The sequence below is a fragment of the Hypomesus transpacificus genome, chromosome 11, assembly GCF_021917145.1.
Source record: "Hypomesus transpacificus isolate Combined female chromosome 11, fHypTra1, whole genome shotgun sequence".
Taxonomy (NCBI): Eukaryota; Metazoa; Chordata; class Actinopteri; order Osmeriformes; family Osmeridae; genus Hypomesus; species Hypomesus transpacificus.
In genome coordinates this window covers 3707457-3730814 of record NC_061070.1, presented here as the reverse complement: position 1 = coordinate 3730814, position 23358 = coordinate 3707457, and the positions used below count along the sequence as shown (strand labels likewise).

General features: G+C 45.5%; 2 protein-coding genes across 3 annotated transcripts in view; one reads left to right on the top strand and one right to left on the bottom strand.

Moving 5' to 3' along the window:
* LOC124474157 (Kv channel-interacting protein 2-like) overlaps positions 1–11384 on the top strand; it is an 81194-nt gene extending 69810 nt beyond the window's left edge. Inside the window, exons 2-9 of one of the 2 annotated variants that reach the window (XM_047030084.1) lie at positions 3553–3655; positions 4820–4940; positions 5169–5238; positions 5821–5891; positions 6014–6121; positions 6440–6544; positions 8400–8462; positions 8771–11384. In XM_047030084.1, the coding sequence (XP_046886040.1) occupies positions 3553–3655; positions 4820–4940; positions 5169–5238; positions 5821–5891; positions 6014–6121; positions 6440–6544; positions 8400–8462; positions 8771–8818 (689 nt within the window). In that variant the 3' untranslated portion in view covers positions 8819–11384. Of the gene's footprint in view, positions 1–3552; positions 3656–4815; positions 4941–5168; positions 5239–5820; positions 5892–6013; positions 6122–6439; positions 6545–8399; positions 8463–8770 lie in introns of both variants that reach the window. The other variant, XM_047030083.1, reaches the window with a different exon arrangement.
* Positions 11385–13593: 2209 nt separating this feature from the next.
* Positions 13594–23215, bottom strand: LOC124473801 (cytochrome c oxidase assembly protein COX15 homolog). Its single transcript, XM_047029478.1, has 9 exons — positions 23013–23215; positions 22265–22452; positions 21790–21912; positions 21342–21528; positions 20623–20790; positions 18847–18928; positions 18588–18742; positions 15633–15746; positions 13594–14644 (listed from the first exon to the last, which is right to left on the bottom strand). Exons 1-9 carry the CDS (start codon positions 23085–23087, stop codon positions 14513–14515), a joined length of 1224 nt encoding a protein of 407 aa, XP_046885434.1. The 5' UTR covers positions 23088–23215; the 3' UTR covers positions 13594–14512.
* Between the last annotated feature and the right edge of the window lie 143 nt (positions 23216–23358).

The window sequence follows — 23358 nt, the reverse complement described above, 5'->3', positions numbered from 1 at the left end:
CAGCAGGTCTGTCTCTCCCTCTGTCCCTCCCTTTCTCCGACTCTCCCTATCCTCCTCTCACGCCTCGCTTCCTCTCTCCTTTCTCGATACACACCTGTTGGCTCTTCACCTCTATTCCATCTCTTTCCCCCCCACACATCTCAACTCCTCTTCCGTTCATCCCCTGGAGCTAGCTTCATTTTTTTTCTCTTTTCATTACACCTCACATTCTCTCTCTCCGTCTCCCCCTTCTATCCTCCCTCTCTCTCTCTCTCTCTCTCTCCTCCCTCTCACTCTCCTCCCTTTTCGCCTCTCTCACACAACCCTCATGCTACTGACCCAATTGCGCTGAGCGACAGAGCTGGGGAGAGAGAGGATAGACGGAGAGATAGAGGATGGATGGAGAGGGATAGGAAGGGAGGAATGGATATGAAGTGATGCAGAGTTTATCCTTAAATGCTCAGTGAAGGACATCCACAGTCTCCACACTCTCCTGACCACAGCTGAGGAAAAAACAGCCTGAACCAGCCTCTCTGGACCTAGTTTGGACCTTTAGTACCATCCTCTGGACTCAGTTTGGACCTTTAGTACCAGCCTCTGGACTCAGTTTGGACCTTCAGAACCAGCCTTTCTGGACTCATTTTGTTATAAAGAACCCGCCTGTTGCCCAGGGATTCAGACCAGCGCTCCAGTACTCTCAGACAAACCACAGACAAAGCTCTTTACCGGTGCATTCCACTGACAGCAACTACATACCGGGACTACTGCTACTTACCACATTTGATTGGTAGAATTGGCCGCACTACTGACCACTGGGGAGCAGGGCCTCACTGAGAGACAGCATGGCCATCTACTGGGAGATAGTGGGAGACTAAAGTAAAAGGAGAGGCAGAGAGAGAGAGAGACAAAGAGAGAGAGGAAAGGGGTGAGGGAGAGCACTAGAGAGACAGAGACAGGTAACCAAGTAAACAGTTCAGAGAGAGAGAGAGAGAGAGAGAGAAAGAGAGAGAGAGAGAGAGAGAGAGAGAGAGAGAGAGAGAGAGAGCTGGTATCTCCGGGTCAGTGTGGATCTCCAGAAGGATGCAGCTGTTCTTCCAAGAGGAATGGGAGATGGAGGGCTTGCAGACCCTGGGGATTCTCCTTGTGCTCTGCAGCTCCCTCAAACTCCTGCACTTCCTGGGCCTCATCAACTTCACCAGGAGAGGTGAGGGTGGGGGGTTAAATGAGGGGGTTGGGGGAGGTGAGTGAGTGAAGGGGGTTTTGAGGAGTTGGGTGAGGTTGGTTGGTTGGTTGGAGGGTGGGGAGGCTTGTTCAGGGGCAGTGAGGGACTCTGTGTGTGTGTGTTAATGTTTGTGTGTGGGATGAGCACAATCATACGTGACTTAACAGCATGACCTCATTCCTTCCCATCATCAGTTGGGAATCTCTCTGCTTCACGGCTCAAACACGGTGTGAGTGTGTGTGTGTGTGGGGGGGTGTACCTGTGTGTGTGATTCGGAAGGACTAGAACATGATATACCTACATGATATGCAACTGTTGTTATTCCGATCTGTGTATCTTGGTGTGTGTGTGTGTGAGAGAGAGAGAGAGAGAGAGAGAGAGAGAGAGAGAGAGAGAGAGAGAGAGAGAGAGAGAGAGAGAGAGAGAGAGAGAGAGAGAGAGAGAGCGAGAGAGAAGAAAAGTGTGTGTGTCAGTGACACAGATGAGTGAATGTGTGTGATAGAGGAGATTGTGTGTGTTTGTGTGAGAGAGAGAGAGAAAGAGAGAGGGTGGGTGGTATGAGACCTATGAATCAGCCCAGAGCTGTCCATATGGCTGTGGTGACCCCGCGGGCACACCCCACACTCATACCTATCAGGACACATGGTGTCTGTATGTGTCTCTCTGTAGCCGCTGGTCTAATTGAATATGTGTACTGTCAGGTGGTTAGAATCTAAGATAAAGAGCATATGTTCCTAGAGGCTCTTTCCACCTATCCCTTTCTCTCTCTCTCTCTCTCTCTCTCTCTCTCTCTCTCTCTCTCTCTCTCTCTCTCTCTCTCTCTCTCTTTATTTTCCATCTCACTTTTTCTCTCTCTTATTCTCTATTTCTCTCTTTTTCTCTTTCCCTCTTTCAATTCTCTCTCTCTAGCTTTCTCTTCCTATCTGTCCATATCTCTCTCTTTCTCTCACTAGAACACACTCTCGAAGCCTGGGGCAGAGAGAGGGCAGGGTCTGTGGCTGGATGGTATAATCTGATGCTCAGTGGGCTGTGTTTACTGTGGCCCTAGTCCTGGTCCTGGCTCTGGTCCAGTATAAGGAGCTGTGATACAGGGAGAAACAGAGGGACGGAGAGGAACAGAGAAGCAGAGAGAAGGGAGAGAGAGAGAGAGAGAGCGGTAAAGTGGGACAGGTTTAGAGTAACAGCATTGAAACTGTAGAGGCAATAGAGTAGAGTGAAGTTGAGTAGAGTGCAGTAGAGCTTGGTAGAGAATTGCTCATGGCCTTCATCCCTCAGACAGCAGGGGTTCTACTGAAGGGTGTGAAGGGGCTGCTACCATGGAAACACAGGGGTAAAAGTAAGTGTGTGTATGTGTGTCTGGCGACTGTGCATGTTGTTGTCATGGTAACCAGCCCGGTGGTTGTTTTCATGTTGGCCACCCAGGTCATTGTTGTCATGGTGACTGGATGGGTTGTTGGTGTTGTGGTGAGTGGCTGAGTCATTGTTGTCATGGTGACTGGCTTGTGGCTGGGTCATTGTTGTCATGGTGACTGGCTGGGTCATTGCTGTTATGGTGACTGGCAGGCACATTGTAGTCATGGTGACTGGCTGGATCATTGTTGTCATGGTGACTGGCTGGCTTGTTGTCGTCATGCTGGTGGACAGGCCAGATGGGTGGTCCAGAAGAGATGCTTTGTTCTGAAGAGGTTGAGTTCTGTCTGTGAGTGGTCCAACATGGATGAAATGCCTCTGATCCACTTCACTGCCATTACCTAATGGATGGAGATGGAAAAAGCTGGAGCGATGGATGTGCGGATGAATGAAGGATATATAGATATGAGGAGAAATGAAGGATTTGGGACACACAATACCTGTCATATTTGACTTTGATAGATGTAGCCATCATTCTCCTGTAGTACAGTGATAAAGGACCTGGTTTGTCACTCGTCTGCTGTGAAGGTGTGTGTGTGTGTGTCATTGGGGTGTTTTGATGTGTTAGAAGTGTAGTGTATTAGCAGTGTGTGTGTGTGTGTGTGTGTGTGAGTGTGTGTAAGAGTTATAGTGTATCAACTGTGCAGTATGTGTCTGTGTGTTAGAGGGGCAGCGTGTGTTAAGGGGAGGTGGTCTTCTGTCTTCAGCCAGGTCAGCAAATCTCTACTATTCACCCCCAAAAAATGCATCATGGTCTTACTGCATGTGACTGTCTGCAGGAGTGTGTGTGTGTGGGTAGGGGGGGGGCGAGGGGTGTGCTGTGTATGCTGCATGTACATGCACGCCATCCGTGCACGTGTGTGTGTGCGTGCACGTGTGTGTGCGTGCACGTGTGTGCGCGTGTCGCCGTGTCTAATCTCTTCTATGGTCGCTGCTTCCAGGTAATCCTCCCAGCAGCCAAAGCAAAAAAACCATTAAGCAGCGCTTCCTCAAGCTGCTCCCCTGCTGCACCCCCGACGCCCCTCCCTCTGTCAGTCAATGCAAGTGACTCCTAACTCCCTCTACGCCCTGTCTCACACACACACACACACACACACACACAACAGACGTGGACACAACAGAAACAGACTGTAGACACACACACACATAGACACAAACATACATACAGCAGCCACATAATCAAACGCAGATGTAAATACCAGCTAGGTTCCAGCTATGGTCTGGTTGTGGTACTTATAATATACACACTGTAATTCTAGTCTGACTCTAAATAGCTTACCTACTGTAACGGGGGTCTGGGTTTAAGGACCCAGTGTAACTCTACTCTTGGTCTGGTTCTAAGAACTTGCTGTGAAGCTGGCTTTCTTGCGTATGGGTGTGTGTGTCCGTTTGTGTGTTTGTGTGTGTGTGCGTACGTGTGTGTGAGTGTGTGAGTGTGCGTGTGTGCATGTGTGTGGTGGGGGGGTTGAGAGAGTGTGCTGGCGTGCTGCTCCGGGGGGAGCCTACAGGATCTGGGTGAAGTGTGTGTCTGGGTCAGGTGAGTGTCTGGGTGAGGTGTGTGTGTGTGTGTGTGTGGGGGGGGGGGGGGGGGGGGGTCAGGGTTGAGGTTCTGTGTACCTCAGCCTCATTCTGCTGGAGACCAATTTGTAGTGTGACACCTGGAGGTTGTCTTTTGGAACAGTTTACCGAGGCTTTCTGGCAGTGGAGGATTCACAGTGTGGCCTGGATTACTTCTCCCATTCTGGCTTCATGTCCTCCTCACCTGTCAATCACACCGTTGTTGCCATGACAACCTTGGCCTCTAGACTTGGTGTACTGTACTTAGATGTGGGGTTTTTAGCAATTAAATCATTTTGCCTTCTACTTGACGGTTTATCTTGATCAGACATTTTATTATATTTCCTTTAATAACAGTTATTAGATACATCAATGTTGATGGATAGAGAAATAGCCACTTAGTGCACTATATACAAATACAGTAGCCCAGATATAATTGTAGATAAATGTAGCCAATAACCCCCTTTATTTTATGTGTATCAGGTATATTATTGACTTCTCTCCTCTACTTTTCTCTCCTCTGTTATTTTTGTCTCCTCCTTTCCTCTCCCCTCCTTTCTTCTCTCCTCCCCACCTCTGCTCTCATCTCTCCTCACCTCTGCTCTCCTCTTCCCTCTCCTCCCCTCCCCTCCCTTTTCTCCCTCCAGACAGCATCGAGGATGACTTTGAGCTGTCCACGGTGTGCCACCGGCCCGAGGGCCTGGACAAGCTGCAGGAGCAGACCAGGTTCACCAAGAAGGAGCTGAAGGTCCTCTACAGAGGCTTCAAAAATGTACGTCTGGACCACAGCTCCCTCACCTTGCCTTCTGTAGAGGGAGAGAGAGGGGGGAGAAAGGGAGGGCAGGGGAGGGGAGGGGAGGGGAGGAGAAGAGAGGAGGGGCAAAGAAGAGAGAGAAAGAGAGAGCAGAGGATAGAGAGGAGAAGAGAGGAAAGGAAAGGAAAGGAAAAGAGAGGAGGGAAGAGGAGATATGAAAGACCTATTGTTGTTGTTGTTGGTTAGGAGTGTCCATGCGGCGTGGTGAATGAAGAGAACTTCAAGACCATCTACTCCCAGTTCTTCCCTCAGGGAGGTGAGTCTCTGACCCCTGACCCTTGACCCCTGACCCTTGACCCCTGACCGGGTGAGGCACTAGGCTGTTGCCTGTTGGCTCTGAGACCTGAGAAACATTATTACTCTGTTGAAAGAGACTCCTTCCATCTGAACATCTGAGAACACACTATATCAATCCTTGGTGTAGTGTTGGTCACAGGGGCTGTGCAAGACAGGGGCACAGAGAGAGAGAGAGAAGTAAAGTGAGACAGGTTTAGAATGATAATATTGAAACTTTAGAAGATGCAGAGTCCATCGGTGAGCATACAGTCAATTTACTCCCCCTATGCCCCGCCAAATTCCACCAATGGATCAATGGTGTCTGTGTTTTATGCAAATCTATCTACTGTACTGTCAAATGACATTAAACATTTCAACACAGGCCTCTGCTTACAGATATAGTTTGACAATATGTAAACGACTTGCTTGAATGTGTTAGGGAAGCACAGGTCTCATATGAAGATACATTTAAATAACAGTTATATTTATCTGTGCGTCTATAATTAGTGATGTTAGTATAGTGCATAGAGCCATGTATCAGATACACCTGCTGTTCCTCCAGACTCCAGTACATATGCTCACTTCCTGTTTGAAGCCTTCGACACCAACAAGAATGGAACCGTTAGTTTTGAGGTAAGACAAAAATAAAAAATGACGAGCTTGGAGTTTTGCCTGTCTATCCGCCTGTCTGGCTAACATGCAAATGTACAACTGAATCCGTAAACGCTGTAGAAACGTGTGTGTGTTTTTTACAGGACTTTGTATTCGGCTTGTCTATCATTCTGAGAGGAACTATCACAGACAGGCTAAACTGGGCCTTCAACCTGTATGACCTTAACAAGGACGGCTGCATCACCAAAGAGGTGATACACACACTGTCTCTCTCTCACACACACACACACACACACACGCACAAGCACACACATCTTTGACTGTCGTATCTTTCCCTCTCTCCCCCTCTCCCCTCTCTCCCCCTCTCCCCTATCTTTCCCTCTCTCCCCCTCTCCCCTATCTTTCCCTCTCTCCCCCTCTCCCCTCTCTATTGATGGTTATCGTAACCCCCCCCCCCCCCTCCCCACCCCTTTCCTGTTTTTCCTTTCTCCTCTCGACCCTCTTCCCGTTCATGTTCATGTTCTTACCGTGTCTTCATGAATGTTCGTGTGTTCCGCTCCCCTCCTTAGGAGATGATGGACATCATGAGGTCCATCTATGACATGATGGGGAAGTGCACCTACCCCTCTATGCAGGACGACGCCCCCAGAGAGCATGTGGAGAGCTTCTTTCAGGTAACACACTCACAACACACGCCCACTGCACACACACCACACACACACAATGCAGACGCACACACCACACAGACCACACACACACTGCACATACGGCGCACAGCGCGGCAGGGACAGCACAGAGGCTCACTTGCCCGGGAGGGAAAAGCCGTGGCAACGCGTGCCGAGGGGTTCGGCTCGCTTTCCCTTTTGACCCGGGCTCAGGGCCTCGGGCCGTCGGGGGAAACGAGCCGACGGGCGTTTGGGGTCGTGAGTTTGGACGTAGAGGCTGACTGTGGCGTTGTTTGGTGGGTAGAGAGAGACCATGGTTTAGCTTCCTCCACTGGAACAGTCTCTGGCTATTATAGTGGAGCTAGTGGGCGGCTGACTGGTAAACAAGCTGGGAGTTCTCGTGGGGGTGTGCACCAGGGTGCTGTCCATGGTGCTGACCCGGAGGGCTGGTCTCTGCCATAGACTGGATATGAAGAATGGACGGGTCCATGGGCGGGTCTGACTGAGAAGCCATCTCGCTACCGGCCTTTCTCCTCTACTTGCCTCTATGCCCCGGGCTACTAAACTGCGCAAAGTCGCTACTTACATCGTTAGCTTCCATTGAGAAGACCCCGCTTGTGCAAACGGGCTGTCAATCACTCCAAAGTGGACCTGTCAATCAAGCCATCCACGTCCCCAAATATACCGATCTTTGAGGCCTAATATCTACTTAATTATCAAATGATTTTCAGATGGACCACCAGGACACTGATAAGAAGGAGGGAATATTGCTAAAGACACCATAATGAATTGTGGAATATTTTCTTTTTACTGTCATGAGAATGAGTATTTCATGAGAGAATTTGGCGATTTTTGAATGGGACTCAATTGGAGCGCTGAGTTTTTTGGAGCCAGCCCCTGGTGACCATCGGCGGTATTGCACTTTAAGACACTTCCACATTCGCGTCATTTTTCAACCCCAGAGGTTGCCCCTTGGTGTCTACATGTGCTGATCAGGGGGCGCTGTCCATGGTGCTGACTTGGAGAGGCTGAGGTTGTGCTGTGATGTGCCGCAAACTGGGTGACTGAGTCCCTGGCCTGCCCTACCCAGCCACAACAAACACACCACACACACTCTCTGACACACACACACACACACTCAAACTCAGTCTCTCTCACATATACATACTTTTATTTCATTTGACATATTACTGTCTATCTGGCACTAAGATATCCAAGTCCTGCCCATTCATTAAGCTGAAACATGAATACAATTGAAGGAACATTTGATATTTGAGAGTTGCCTTGCTCTGTCCAAATAATGTTATTGCCCAGAATGACCAGTGTTATATTGTGTATATGAGCCATAAATCTCTTTGACTGGACTTTGAATGCTCAGACCAAAGGAATGTCGTATTCGAGTTCAACTAGAGCTTCAGCTCTATTGTTCGGCACAGAATCTCCGGACACATAGCAGGCAGCTTATCTGTCACTGAGAGCTGTCAGTGCATGATAAAAAGAACTGTCTTAAGGCTACCCTATCTCTTTCTTCCTCTCTCTCTCTCTCTCTCTCTCTCTCTCTCTCTCTCTCTCTCTCTCTCTCTCTCTCTCTCTCTCTCTCTCTCTTTCACCCACACTCTCTCTGGTTCTCTATTTCTCCGTCTTTCTCTTTCTGTCTCTTTCTTTTTCTCTTTGTTTCCCTTTCACCTCCCTTTCTCTGCCACTCTGTCTGTCTCTCACTCTGTCTGTCTCTCTGTCTCTCACTCTGTCTGTCTCTCTGTCTCTCACTCTGTCTGTCTCTCTGTCTCTCTCTCGTTGCCTCTTTTTGTGTCTCTCCATCTCTCTCTCTCTTTCTGAATGTGTCTGTCTTCTGTACTCTCATCAGAAAATGGACCGTAACAATGACGGGGTGGTCACTATTGAGGAGTTCATAGAGTCTTGCCAAAAGGTAAGGTCACCTGCTCGGCGCTCTCTCCACTACAACCTATTACACTGCACAGTTGAGAACTGTCTTTGACGGGCCCTCTCTCTCCCTATCTCCCATTCCCTCCTGTTTCTCTTTTATCTACCACTTCTTTTTCTCTTTCCATTCTCTCTCTTGCACTCTCTCCATTCTCTCTTTGATCGTTCTCTTTCCCTTTTCTCTCTTTCTCTCCCTTTTCTTTCTTATCGATCTCTTCTCTCTTTCGTTTGACCCTCCATTTTCTCTCAATCTGTCTAACTTCTCTCTTTTTCTCTCCTTTCTCCCTCTTTCAGGATGAGAACATCATGCAGTCCATGCAGCTGTTTGACAACGTCATCTAGTCATTGAGTAAACCACAGATTCAGAGAGGGCAGGCTGGGGGCGGTGTGTGTGTGTATGTGTGTGTGCTGTATACATGTACACGTGTGCATGAGGATGTGAGGATGTGAGACTGCTTTGATCCATGTCGTGCGTGCGTGAGTGTTTGTGGAGATGTGTAAGTAGGATAGTGGGAACTTCACCTCCCCCCTCCGTCCCTCTCTCGCTCGCTCTTCTCTGTCCTTACCTGTCGACAACACGAGCGGTCCTCATCCCTCCATCCAGTCGCCCTTCTCCCGCCCGGCGACGGAAATAAAAGAGGCTGGCCCCTAGACTCGACACGCCCACACTGCTGTCATTCTCCTCCACGTGGACGCACCAGGATTCTGCAGATCTGGAGTCAGCTGCTTCCTCCCCAGAACCCTCTGGCTGGACTCTCAGTAAGACCAGACCCGCCCTCACCACTGACCCTGGATCAGCATGGAGCTTCTCTGACAGGATCCAGGCTGATGGGTCCGTGGATGGGTGGGGGGGATCAGAGGAGCACTCCCGCCCGGAGATCATGAACTCTGTCCACACGGCCCACTAAGAAGCCAGAGGACTTGTGGACAACAGAAGGAACGACACCGGAGATGGGAACAACCAAACACAAAGAGAGACGTTACTGCTAAAGAGACAGAGAGAGAGAGAGAGAGAGAGAGAGAGAGAGAGAGAGAGAGAGAGAGAGGTGGATTGGCAGATGTGTAGAGATTTGAACATTTGTTTTTCGATAAATAGTTAATTCTACTATAGCATGATGATGTCACAAATAACCTAATATGTATTTATAGAGAAACTCCAAAGCTGTCTCTGTCTGTTTGTCTGTTCCCACATCCACAGGCGCCTTGCATGGCTGTGTATGTGTGTGTGCACATGTGTGTGTGTGTGTGGGAGAGAGAGGCCTTGCTGGTGTGAAATCCTATCGTATACTCTCCCCTAGAAATACACAATGCTGGATGAGTGTGTGCGTGTATGTGTGTATGCACAAGTATATACTGTGTGTGTGTTTCTCCATGGGAAAAACTAGACTACCCATTCATAGTCTGCCCGCTGGCCTTCCACAACCGTATATGTCAGTGTGTTGTGACTGTTGTATCTCTTCAATAACAGTTTGTGTTGCTAACTCTTTACATCGTACAGCTTTCACATAGTTGACATGCCACTTTGAAAATCCCAGCTCCCTCCCCAGACATTTATGAAGCGATTAATATGCTACATTCATGTTGGAGTCTACGGGATTTTCGGAGCGAGACTGAATCGAACATGGCTCGTTTCGAGGTAAACGCGGTTCCCCTGGCAACTGAAAAGAGGGTTGTGATGAAGACCGTATTTACAGAATGCAGTAGGTGCCTACTAGGCTAACGTGCAACAGCAGCAAAGTGCACTCTGTATGTGCGTGTGTATTCTCTCTTTTTGTAGGAAAAGTAAGACTAGAGCAATACTTGTTTTAAAAAAACATCCCTTTTCTTTTCTTTTTTTTTTTTTACAACATCCCACACATGACCTATTACACATCTGTTTGAGTGTCGGAGACTCATGTGAGCTGCACTTTATGTATATCTGTGTTTGTGTGTCTGTGTGTGTGTGTGTGTGTGTGTGTGTGTGTGGGAGGGAGATAACCTTCACTTTTTCCACTCTCTAAAACACCAAAGATTAACACAGTTAAGAAGCACTTAAGAAATGTATATTGTTAAAGCAGCTAGTGATACTGGATGAATCATAATTACTAGGAAGATTGGAAAAACAGAACTGGAGGTGTATGTGTGTGTGTGTGTGTGTGTGTGTGTGTGTGTGTGTGTGCGTGTCTGTGTTGTCAAGCTGTTCTGTTACCTAGAATGCTAATTCCAACTCAACATCACCAAGGATTTTTTTTAGAGAGAGAGGGAAAACAGACAGAGGGAGAGAGAGACAAAGAGAGACAAAGAGAGAGGGAGAGAGAGAGAAAGAGAGAGGGAGATACCTTCTACTGGTGATGAAAAACAGGTGATAACCTGCTTCAGAGCATTGAAAGAAGAGGATAGGATATTGAATAAATTGAGTATTAAAACGGGAAGCGTTCCAAAAACCAATTCTTTACTGAACGTACTTGACAGACTATTCCCATTTGAGGTCTCATTTAATACTAGTATGCTTTACAAAATCTACAAGAAAGTATTTCAAAGTCTTCTCAGTAGTGTACTGTCTGCAGCGTGGTTCAGGTCCATGGAGAGATGTCTTTGTTGTACTTACCTGCACTTCCAGCTAACCCCTTGTCATTTTTCTCACATTATAACACTGAAATATATTTTCACCATATTCACCATATAAAAACAACCTTTCTTGTTTTTCCTTTGGGATAAAGCGCCCTGGCTCTGTGTGTCCCTTAGCTGCTGCCGTAGGTGACTTCCACCCTGTCTACCTGAGGGGAGCCCTGTTTATCTTTGCATGTACTATGTCTAGAGCAACAAAAACCTGCTGACCTGGTGTAGCCTACAGACTGTCTAGTTTGCTAGCCTCAACTGGTTGCATTGCATATTATTCAAGATGTGTATATTTTGTACAGAGACAATAAAATCACAATTGCTATGCATGGATGACTGGAGGTAATTCATTTGATAACTCTGAACACCCAAACCCATCCGATCCAGGTGGTCTTTCTAACGGACGACTACAGCACTATATGCATCATTTGGATTACAGTTTTTCTCAATTGCTAGAACAGAATTGATGAAACCTTGCTCCACTTTCTGAAAACAATAAACACAAAACCTCATCTGCAAGCACTATTTACAAAACCTCTGACTCCTCTTGCAAAATGAAACTTTCGCCTCAAAACTTTACCTGTGCTCAAAATCAAACTTTCGCCTCAAAACAGATTTACCTGTCCTCAAAATCAAACACTGCTCTCAAATAATAAACAAAGTGATCAAAATGATATACACTATCAAGCAGTCAGTACACGATACACCAAAAAATTGAAAACACATTGTTCAAAACATATAGTTCTAAGGGACAAGTACATTTTAAATCTCAAAACAAATGTCATGTTTCTCCTTCATTGTCTTTTGATGAACGAAAACATGTTCTATCATAGAAGCTCAAAATTGATCATAAATTACTACTTTGCTTTGCTCTTTTCAAATGTTTTTGTTCTTTCTCCTCCTTGTATCCCTATACAGTACTGTACCCTGCATCTCACAAACTTGTCCTTAGTCTCTGTAATACTGTAATTCTTGTTCTTTGTTGATTTGAACCTGCAGTCAAAATCAATTGAGCAGTCAGTAGTGTTACTGTAACAAATAGAAAGCACAATGTTCAGGGCCATACAATTTGTTAATTGAACAGTATACAGCCTACAATGCACTTTACTACACTATACAATACTAAAAGGGAAAACAATCAAAGGAGTAAACATGTGATCAATGTGCTTCTTCTTGTCTTTGGGCTGGGTCAGGCCAGAGCACTTCGTCGACATCACAAGCAATATTTTCCCACCTCCAACAACCTGTTTCCTCTCTGAGCTGGCTTACATGGGTTGTGTCACATCATTTGAAACAAATGAAATCAATTTTGAGTGGTTGCGGTTGATCAATGACATGTTTCCTGTATTTGTATTTGATTGTTGCTACTTGTGTTTACCAGTATGGATGACATGTGCATTAGAATGCAGAATGTGTTTTGAGAATGTGTTTAGAGTTTTGCTGAAAAGTCCAAGTGAGATCTGCAAATTGTGTTTTACCATGTGAAATGGTTTAAGGTATTGACAACAGACTTCACAATGAGCTAAATGAGTTCAGGCAACTGAGAACTTGGTTCAGCCAACGGGTTTTAGTGTTTTAGCTATTGAGAAAAACTGTAACTAACACACAACACACTTTCATTTATGTAACATGCATTGTAACAAAGTGATATTCCAATTCCGAACATGAACTATTCCCATACAGCTATACCTCTCCACCCTGACCTCTCCCTGACCCTTACCTCCAGGGCCCGGACCTCCCTCCCAACAACAGAAGAACACACCCTGCAGTAAACCAGTGTGTGTGTCAGCGTAGATGAGGGACACGTGGAATAAACTCTCATGCACCTTTTCCAGAGAGAAAGCCACCTAGACCAAACCTTGCACACGTGCTTCACCTGTAATGAAATGTACATTCAAGCCACCCAAATCATTTGTTCTCATGATTCAGGTTTGAAGATGAATTAGTGCCAATTACTTTGTGAAGACTATGGTATGCCGTCGTGGAAATGAAACCAAAGCATGCATATTTTTCTTCCCGCGATTCTTTTGAGCAAGATATGTGTGGCTTCATCAGCAAAAGGTTCATCACATCGCATTTAAATGAACTAATTCAAAGGAAATTCCTACAATGCTAACAGAGCAAATATTTCATAGAGTAACAAAGAAATATCTAGAAATTACACTTAAGCTTTACACAGCTACATGTCAAACAGCCATTACAATGCCAAATGATTTCTTTGTACTATATTGACATTGTTGTCAACACACACTGTACAATAATCCTATGACAAGCTGGCCATCTCCTCAAACACTCTTACAAGCTGTGCAATGAGCCATCTTGCTTGGAGTATTGAAATCTAAACCATCCCATTGACTTTCTATTGGGAGTCTCCACAGCATATTTGTCATTACATAAACGACACTAAGGCACTCCAGCATATTCTCTGTCATGTTTATACGGAACCTGGTTCTGATCCATGGAGGCTCATCTCCAACTACCTACTTATTCCCCCCCCCCCCCCCCAAAAAAAAGACATATTTTGTTTCTTTATCATTTATTGTCACACAGTGTTATTGCATTACAGTTTTACAAAAAGCAACATTCATAATAATTTAACTATTGACATATGTACGCATGTTAAGTGCACCCTGAAGCTGCACTTCTCCACCCTGACCTCCCCTGACCCCTGACCTCCAGCACCATGACCTCCCACCACCACCAAGGTCCACTCCTCACCCACAACAAAAGAACACAACCTGCAATGAGCAGTAGAAACCCATAACACCGTATTTACAGAGAGAAAGGCACACAGACCAAAACTTATACACATACTTCAACTGGAATGAAATGTGCATTCAAGCTACACAAATAATTAATTCTCATGTTTCAGGTTGGAAGATAAAGTGTAATTTAGTAAGTAAAAACTATGATGTGCCTAGAGGTTTTAAAATGACTATATTGTGTGATATATGTATGTTTGCTATATTGATCTTGCATGTTGTTGGCTAAGTGCATTAACACAAATCACCATGTTGCCACATTGGAAAAACGACTGCAGAAAGAGCCCACCACTAAGAAGACAACCATCTAGGTCAAATATGTTTAAGTAGGTATCCCCCATTGTCTCAACAAGCTGTGGAATGAGCAACCTTGCAAGGTTAGACCCAAAATATTTAGCAATTTGAAAATAAATCAATACTTCATCACAATGACTCATTATTGCGGCACACTTCCAAGCTCTTCTCACCCTCACTCCTGCCTCCCTTCCCCCGTCTCTCTTTTTTCCCTAACAATACCAACCTAACCATTTCCAAACCATCCATCTGTGAAGTGCTCATTGCACATTCTGCTCTCTCTCTCTCTCTCTCTCCCTCCTCCTCCTCCTCCTAGCGGTGGGGGGGGCTGAAGAGGGCTGGTGGTCAGGATCTCGTTGGGGCCTCGTCATGGAGGGTCTTTCTACTTGGGCACCTTCCTCAGTTCTGCCAGGACCCAGATGGCGAGCGAGAGGAGGGCGACAGAGCCTGATTGGTGGGTAGCTGCCAGGGGGGTGGGCACATACAGCAGCAGGGTGCTGATGCCCAGGGCAACCTGAAACCCCACACCAGGACAGGGCCGACAATTAGTGCTTTCATACCTTTAATTGTGGCATGTCTTGGCATTATTAAGTGAAGTTGTTTGTATGCAGTATGTAGGGTGTAGAGTAGATACTTTGTTGTGTGAATAGTGTGTACTACGTGATATAGTGTACGTGGTGTCTAGAGAAAGTAGTGTGTACTATATAGTGTAGAGTAGTACTTTGGTATAGAATAGTGGTCTTCAACCCTGGTCATCAGGGCCCACTGCCCTGCATGTTTTAGATGTTTCCCAGCTCAAACACACTTTAAACTTTAAAAAGTTAGGAGAACCAGCACATTTTTACCGTAAGTTAGTTCCCTGACAACGGAGTGCAGTGACAAGGAGTGATTGACGGCTAATTTGAACCAATCTCAAATCTGTATTCAAGTTAATAACTAGTGCTGTCAGTATAACACGTTATTAACCGCGTTAACGCAAACCCATTTTAACGGCGTACATTTTTATCACACGATTAACGTTCTTTTTGGCCAAGCAAACTTTGTAGTTTTTTTCACATGCTGTTGCAGCAACTACTGACGTTAGAAAAACTACAACAATAGATAGAAATTTGCAATTAATCGCGAGTTAACTATGACATTAATGCGATAAATCGTGATTAAATATTTTAATCGTTTGACAGCACTATTAATAACGTAAAGATTAAGTTGAATTGGTTATGTGTCGTTGGATAGAACGTTACACTGGTTACTGTATCAGCTCACAGCAGGCACATTCTGTACAGTTTAGTAAATAAATTCAAACAGATCGCACCATAACGATTATTTGCACGCGCACAAATGCTCCCAAATATATTTTGAGGTTGCAAAGATACAATTTCGGGAGCATATGCGACCAAAATGATTGCATTTTCAAGCCCTGCCACTGGTCTAAAATGTACTGTATAGTGTGTAGTGAGTGTGTAGTATGTAGTGTGTGTGCTAGGTAGAGTGTTTGTGAGTACCTGTCCATAGGCCATGGCTGTTAGCAGGCTGATGGCGATCTTAGCCCTCCGGGGTAGTCTCATGTTCCTGGAGAACAAGTAGAGACCTGTGATGGCTGAGAGGGAGGAGATGGCCTGGAGAGAGGAGGAGAAGGAGGAGGAGGGGGGAGGGAGAGGGGTGGAGAGGAGAGGGGAATGGAGGAGGGGGGAGGGAGAGGGGAATGGAGAGGGGCAGGGAGAGAGAAAAGGACAGGAGTGGAGAGCAGAAAAGGGGAAAGGGAATGAGAGGAGAAGAGCAAAGAGTGGATATCTATATTAGTACGATGGAAAATGGATAATCATCACTGACCTCAAACGAAACTAATTGCTGAAACGGTTAAATTCATATTAGCGAGGGGAAACGGCAACAAAACAGGCTCTCTAATTACATGCCAATATGGAAGCTAATGTAAACACCCACTGAGCACACTGGGCCTCATTCACCACATGTTCTTAAGAACACATTTGTTCTTAAACCCCACTAATGCAGTTCACGCAGATTCTGGAATTCACCAATGTTTTCTTATTTGGTATTTGTTCTTTGGTAAGAACAGAATTCACACACACCCAAGAGCACTTTTACACACAATTGAAAGCTGACATGTTTGCGCAAAAGTAGTTATACCGTTTTTGGCCATTCAAATGTAAAATTTAATATCTTTCCTTTATAATTTTGCAACTAATAATTTTCATTATTTTACACAATTATATTTGTTTGTTTGTTTTAATAAACTACACTTAAACTTCTGCTCATTGTGTATGAATCGTGCTAGGCGTATATAAATAAACTAGCCTTGCTTAGCCTTCAATTCACATCAATTATGTTAACGGAGAGCCTTGCCATCCAATAATAAGTGACTTATCACGGTATTTATAGGACCAAAGTACGCCTATTCCGCACACTAGGACTACACCACACAATGGAGTATTTATTGCTACTGCAGAATTTTGCAAATCGGGAGTACGGAACGCATCTTCCGTGACCATACCGATTTATTTGCAGATACCTGTTGGGACGCTGTAGGCTACCAAGAGCAGTTCTTGTGGATCTTTGTAACTGTCATCTGTCTTCTATGTTTTGAAATATTTTTTTTTTGCCTCAGATTTCAGATCAAACCATTTATTTTTCACTTTGTCAACTATGTGCCCTTCTCCAGATCCAGCATTCACTGCATGAGTAATTGCATTCCATGAATCGGTTTTGTTTACTGCTTTGTATCCACCGCTGACGCTACTCAATATGATGTGTCGTTTGTCGCTAACTTCTCGCAGCTGTACCTCCAATTTAGAATTACTAAAGTTTTTCCATCTTTTGGAGTCGAGGCCTCCACCGTCTTTACTACGTCTTTTCGACGTGTCTCTGAGTGTGCACACGGCCCTGCCATCTCATGCCCTTTTATGGGAATTAACAGGGCTTTTACCTATGCTAAATAAGAGCAACGGGGCACAAGCTTTAAATTTACAACATATTGGGATTCATCATTCTAAGACCACACCTGCGAACAATTATGCTGTTTAGGAACACGTCATGAATCACACGTAGACCCTTCTTAGGAACTTTCTTGAAGCTCACATGACATGAAAACCTCACTTTAGGAGGTTATTTAACATTAATATGAGTTCCCCTAGCCTGCCTTTGGTCCCCCAGTGGCTAGAATTTTCGATAGGTGTAAACCAAGCCCTGGGTGTTCTTCTCCGCCTTTGAGAAAATGAAGGCTCAAACGCTCTGTTTGAAAACCTGCTCCTTGTGATGTCACAAGGAGCCAGGCTACCGCCCTTCTCTCTGCTTTGTCAGCCCAGATAATCTGGCCCGCCCATGAAAAAGTGAGCTACGATCGTGCGAAGGCAAGTGCGATATCGTTTTTTCCTGGAGAGAGATCATGGCTAGCAAAGAAACGAAGCATAACAGTTGCTCAGTGTTTGGATGTACAAATCAAAACAAAAGTATTTTTTTTGTTCCTTCATCCAAGCCTCTGCACAACCAGTATCTTAATTTTATTTTCGCTGGAAATGCGCCGACACAACTTCCCAAAGTTTTGTATGTCTGCGCCAAATATTTCAGCCTCTACCGTTTCCTCAACTTGAGCCAACACAAAGCTGGCCTTGCTGAAATTAAATTCTGGATCATTACTAAATCTCCTTGGTCAAGCTACAAACCTTGGACAAGTAAGTTAACTAACGCTATATCATTTTGTTGCTTTACTGTATATGGTTACCTAGCTTGCTACCCTTAGAATGTGGCTGTAACATTAGCTCTCCAGCTAACAGCTGAGTTACTGTTGCTAATGTAAAGATAGATGGATCAAGTAAGTATGTGTGTGAATACAAACGCTGTAACGCCAGTGTTGTACACTTCTTTGTTATTTGGATAACCATTATGCAGTTGGTGTTATGGCGCGCGCGATATCCGCCTTTCCCCTCATTGAAACTATTATGAGTGTGCACCTCTGCAAACCAGGGTGATCAGATGAGAATGACTAAATTCGAGGCATCTTACAGCAACGGGTCTATAGCCATACATACATCCGCTGTAAACATTAGCGCATGTTGCCGCCCCTCTCCTCCTCATTAGCATTTAAAGCTACAGACACAGAAAAGCGTTTTGAGGAAAGCTCATTGAGGGACTGCTCGTAGTGGCTGTAATTATGCACCAAGGCTGAATTTCGGGAAAGATACTTCAGATACAGTAATAGGGAACCACTAAGGCCTATATAAAAGCATCCAAAAAAAGCATATCATGTGACCTTTAAGAACAAATGTAAGTAATAACTTAGGAAGATATTGGTGAATGAGGCCCATTATTCAGAAATGAACAGTTGGCAGGAATCCTCCTCCAATTGAAAATCCTGAACCAGAAGGGACTGTACGACATGGAACCTGTCTGACAGCAGTCGATAGTGGTTCTCAGGGCAGTGACCCCCCTCCCGGCAGACTCACCAGCACCCGGTGGTCAAACTGGACCGTGGTGGGGTTCTCAAAGAAGTTCTTGAGGGTGGGGGAGAAGGCCAGCAGGTCATCAGGGACCCAGCGCTCTCCCATCTTGGGGAAGGAGTTGTAGACCAGCCCTGCATCCAGCCCCGCCACAAACGCACCTAGACACCAGCACAGGGTCAGCCCTAGGATTTACCACCAACCTCCACCCTCCTCCTCACCTTCGCAGTATCAGGAAACACACACACACATACACACAGCTAACCTGAGAGAGCAGTCAGGAAGACAAGTCCTCCTGTTCCCTTGGCAAACCTTCTTAGCTGAGTCAAACGTTGGGTGTTAGCCAGCTGAGAAAGAGACCAAGAAAGAGAGAATGTGGGAGTGAGAGAGACAGGGAGTGTTGAAAGGAGAGAGACAGAAAGAGAGAAGCATGGAGAGAGAGAGAGAGAGAGAGAGAGAGAGAGGGGGGGGGGAGACAGAATGTGGGAGGGAGATACGGTAAGAGAGAAAAGCATGGACAGAGAGAGAGAGAGAGAGAGAGAGAGAGAGAGAGAGAGAGAGAGAGAGAGAGAGAGAGTGATGGAAAGAAAGTGTGGGAGTGAAAGAGATTGGGGGAAAAGAGATAGAAAGAAAGAAACATAGAAAGTGGTGGAGACAAAGAGAGAGTCATAAAAGAGGGATAGTTATTGTACTGTAAAACATAGTCATGTGTGCGCGTGTCTATTATATAGCGCGAGTGTGTATATGCATGTTCATGGGCGTGTATGTGTATATCTTTTATAAAGTGTGTGTGTGTACATGTGTGTGATGTGCTCTATCTTCGTGGGTAGGGTATCGTTTGGATTTTTACGATTCCGATGCCGAACCGTTACTTTTAAAACGATTCAGATTCCTAAATGATTCTGATTATTTTAAAACTGAAAAATAACACCAAAGAAAGGCTCTATTATATATATATTTTTTATTTTATTATTTAAATGTAACAATATATGAAAGTTTTAAAGTAGCCTACTTAAATATATAATAAGTAAACCTAAGTCACCTAACACACAACTACAATAATTTAACAATAAATAAGTTACACTATTAACATGTAACAACAAAGTAAATGTTGAGTTGGTATGCTAACTAAACCAGCTTCAAACGTTAACAGTTCTTTTGCAGAAAAAGTACCATATTTGCCTTCTTTGGCAAGATATGACAACTCTCCTGACGAATGGTATGTCCTGCACAGGAGAAACCTCTCTCAGATGGTGTTGAAGATGCCTGTACACACAGGTATGAGTTTGAAAGGGCAGACAAATTGGGGAGGCTGTCCCGGGACCAGGGACTGATGTCCGCAAGCTGTCGAACACGATGCATCCCTCTGTTTTAAGTATCCCGTGTGTCGCCGAATGTTTCAGTTAGTTCGACGTGCACATAATTGTTTTGAAACATTTGTTGCATTTTGCGATGTCGGAATCCTTGGCTGTGAAATAGAGCCACACTTTTGACTGCTTCGCTTTAGGCATTATAGATGCACAAAAATCTAGCTAGCAAACTAATGATAGACTAGCAGAGTAAGTGTAATATGTTTACTAGCAACCACGTGCAGTGAATGGTTATTATGCTTTTACATCTGTTTTGGTGAGCCCAAAGGGAAATTATGGCATTTTAAAAGTTGCCTACATTTACGCTACCTAGCTAACGGTAGACTACAGAGAAAGTGTGAGATTTTTACGTCTGTTTCGAAGCGACAGAGGGAGATCATTTCAGTCGACACATTTAATGGAATCGGAATGAGGAACCAAAATTTGCGTTCTAGTCCAGTCCGATTACTTCCGGTTGCGTAGGAACCGGTTCCATAGTGGAACCGGGTTTCGGGACCCAACCTTATTCATGGTTATGTGTCTGTTCATAAGGTCAATGCGTGTGTGTAAAATGTTAAATATATGTTTGTGTGTGCACATGTGTGTTATACAACGCACATGTGCGTGTCTGTTATACATTGTCTGTGTGTGTGTGTCTGTGTGTGTTTGTGTGTGTGTGCGGTAGCGGGTACCTTGTGAGCAGGCAGCAGCAGAGTCAGTCCGGTCCAGAGGCTGGCACAGTACAACAGCAGAGCCGAGCCCAGGTGGGCTGACAGGCGGTACTGACTGACCCTCGGGATGTCATACGACTCTGGCTTCTCCTCCAGGCCGCTTTTCACCATGTACCATCCTAGGAGACCCTGGAGCCCGGCACACAAAGCCTTCAGAACCAGGCCATTCTCCACGCAAAGCTCTCTTGCTCTTCCATCTCACACATCTCAACATGAGAGGACAATGAGCACTTCTCTAACATGTACACTCTCTCTCTTTCATTGCTTACATCCTTTTCCTCGTCTCTCACTGTCTCGCCGTGTCTCCTCCCTCCTCTCTTCCAGCCGTCCCTCACTGTCTCACGCCCCCTCCTCTCTCCAGCCGTCTCTCACTGTCTCCCGCCCACTCCTCTCTCCATCCGTCTCTCACTGTCTCACGCCCCCTCCTCTCCTCTCTCCAGCCGTCTCTCACTGTCTCACGCCCCCTCCTCTCCTCTCTCTCGCCGTCTCTCACTGTCTCACGCCCCCACCTCTCCTCTCCTCTCTCCAGCCGTCTCTCACTGTCTCCCGCCCCCTCCTCTCCTCTCTCCAGCCGTCTCACGTCCCCACCTCCCCTCTCTCCAACCGTCTCTAACTGTCTCCCGCCCCCTCCTCTCCCCTCTCCAGCTGTCTCTCACTGTCTCCCGCCCCCTCCTCCTCACCTGGAAGAAGACAAAGCCACAGAGGCCCACCACCCGTCCCTTCATGGACCTGTTGAGGTAGCCTTTCTTCCAGAAGTAGATGGTGGGCAGGACGTAGGCCAAGCCCACCATACGCCCCCACATCCTGTGGCCCCACTCCATGAAGAAGATGAACTTGAACTCTGGCAGTGTCATGTTGTGGTTCATTCTGCCAACAGACAAGGGCGCTATGAGACAAACTAGGCCACAGAAACAGCCCTGTGTCACGTTTAATGCGGACACAGAATAGGCAAAGTGCATGTCTTATAAGGTCAACAAATGACTATCAATCATGCAACTGTCTGTCGTGATGTGTAGGGCTTATTGTCAGATATCCATTCTACCTTGTCAATATCTGAATTGGTGAGCCTATCGAAGGCCTGTTGGTTTCTGGACAAGCAAGAAGTCAACATTACAAAAGCAGACTCACATCTTAAACTCTGGGAATTGCTGGTACTTAGCAAACTCTGCCTCCCACTCCGCCTGCGTCTGTGGAGGCTTCATCTCTTTCACCAGGTGCCAGTCAACCATGGACAGACCTGACTCCGTCAACCTGACACAGCAAAACAGTTTAGACATGCAAGCTCAAAACTGAATTACTAGGTCCAAAAACATGCAAACAAGTTAGTGGCTGAGTCAATAGTTGCTAACAACCACACTAGCTAATTGATAGGGGTTAAAGAGAACAGGGCTCAAGTTTGATCAAAGGTTTGGCGTTAGATTACCATACCTGTCAACGTTTTGGTACGTTGACTGGTATGGTAAAAATGGTATATAGGTGGAAAGGTTATCCCTTACTTCTCAGCGTGAGAAATAAAAGTTGTTTCATGAGAGCGTGTGAAAAGGTTGAAATGCGTCTCACGGTGAAGGTGTGAGACTTGAGAGCCCTAAAATAATGTGTTTACCTTGTGACACCGCCCAACACCACTGCCCCGACTACCAGTCCGCTACAACCGAGCAACCACCGGCCGAGGATCCTGTTTGTGGCTGCATTGGGCACTGTAGTTGCCGCTGTCGCCGTGGTCGCCCCCACCTCGGCTGTGATGGTGCTCTGTCCTCTCCTCATCAACCATTGTCGCATCGGGGGGATCCTCTGTTGCCATCACAGAGTGAGAAATGATGGTCAACTCAAGGATGCTACACTGCCTCACTCAATACAATCAGCTACTTTCAAAAAGCTAGTGAAAACCTTGGCCAGTTGTGAATTCACACACAAACTTGTAAAAAGTTAGCTAGCTATCATCAAACTTATTTTGGTCGACATTCTGACTACGTGACCCTGCCCATGTAGCTAACGTTACACTATACTGATAAGCTAGCAAACGTTTAGCCCAGCTAGGCTAACCAGCTAAATCATCTGACCTTCTTTGGCAGACTGGCTGGGGTAAGTTAGCTGGGAAGCTAATAAGCTAGCGTTTTATAATCAACCACACTGACAACAATCAACTTGCCAAAATTTGGATCACAAATGATCAGCAAATAGGCAAAGTAGGACAAAATTGTATCAAAATATCGAAAGGCATTCGGCAATATAAACCTTACAGCTTACTCTCAGCAGAGTAAGATAGCTAGATCTAGCTGTCTAGAGCTAACGTTAGCTACCTAGCTTAGTACTTTAGGTAACGCCGATTTCTTTAAGAAAAATGCACCTACATTGCTGTGTTGAAATCCTTTCCCAGCATTTTTGCAGCCACGCAGTGCCACAGTCCGTAACGAAGACAGCAACATTCTTTCTTTCAAGCCAACTCACTAGAGCTAACTACGCTACTTCACGTTATTTGTTGGAAATTATTTGCAGTGATCTCTCCTTACGCAAGCATTAGCGTTATGTGTATCGGTCATGCAACGATTCAACTTTGACCTATGACGGTCTCATAGAAAACAAATTGAAAACATTTAAACCATGTGATATTACATAGTTTGATAATTATACTACGTTAGAATAACTAATTATATATTTTAGTTATTTAATGTAGCTAGTTAGCCAGTTTGATTCCTT

Excerpts from the sequence above, each read along its gene's own strand:
- LOC124473801 (XM_047029478.1), bottom strand. The coding sequence starts at position 23,087 with ATGTTGCTGTCTTCGTTACGGACTGTGGCACTGCGTGGCTGCAAAAAT. Across the intron at positions 20,791-21,341 it reads GTGGCTTTGTCTTCTTCCAG|GGTCTCCTAGGATGGTACAT; the intron begins GTGAGGAGGAGG and ends GCCGGGCTCCAG. Across the intron at positions 15,747-18,587 it reads AGTTTGACCACCGGGTGCTG|GCCATCTCCTCCCTCTCAGC; the intron begins GTGAGTCTGCCG and ends TCCTCTCTCCAG.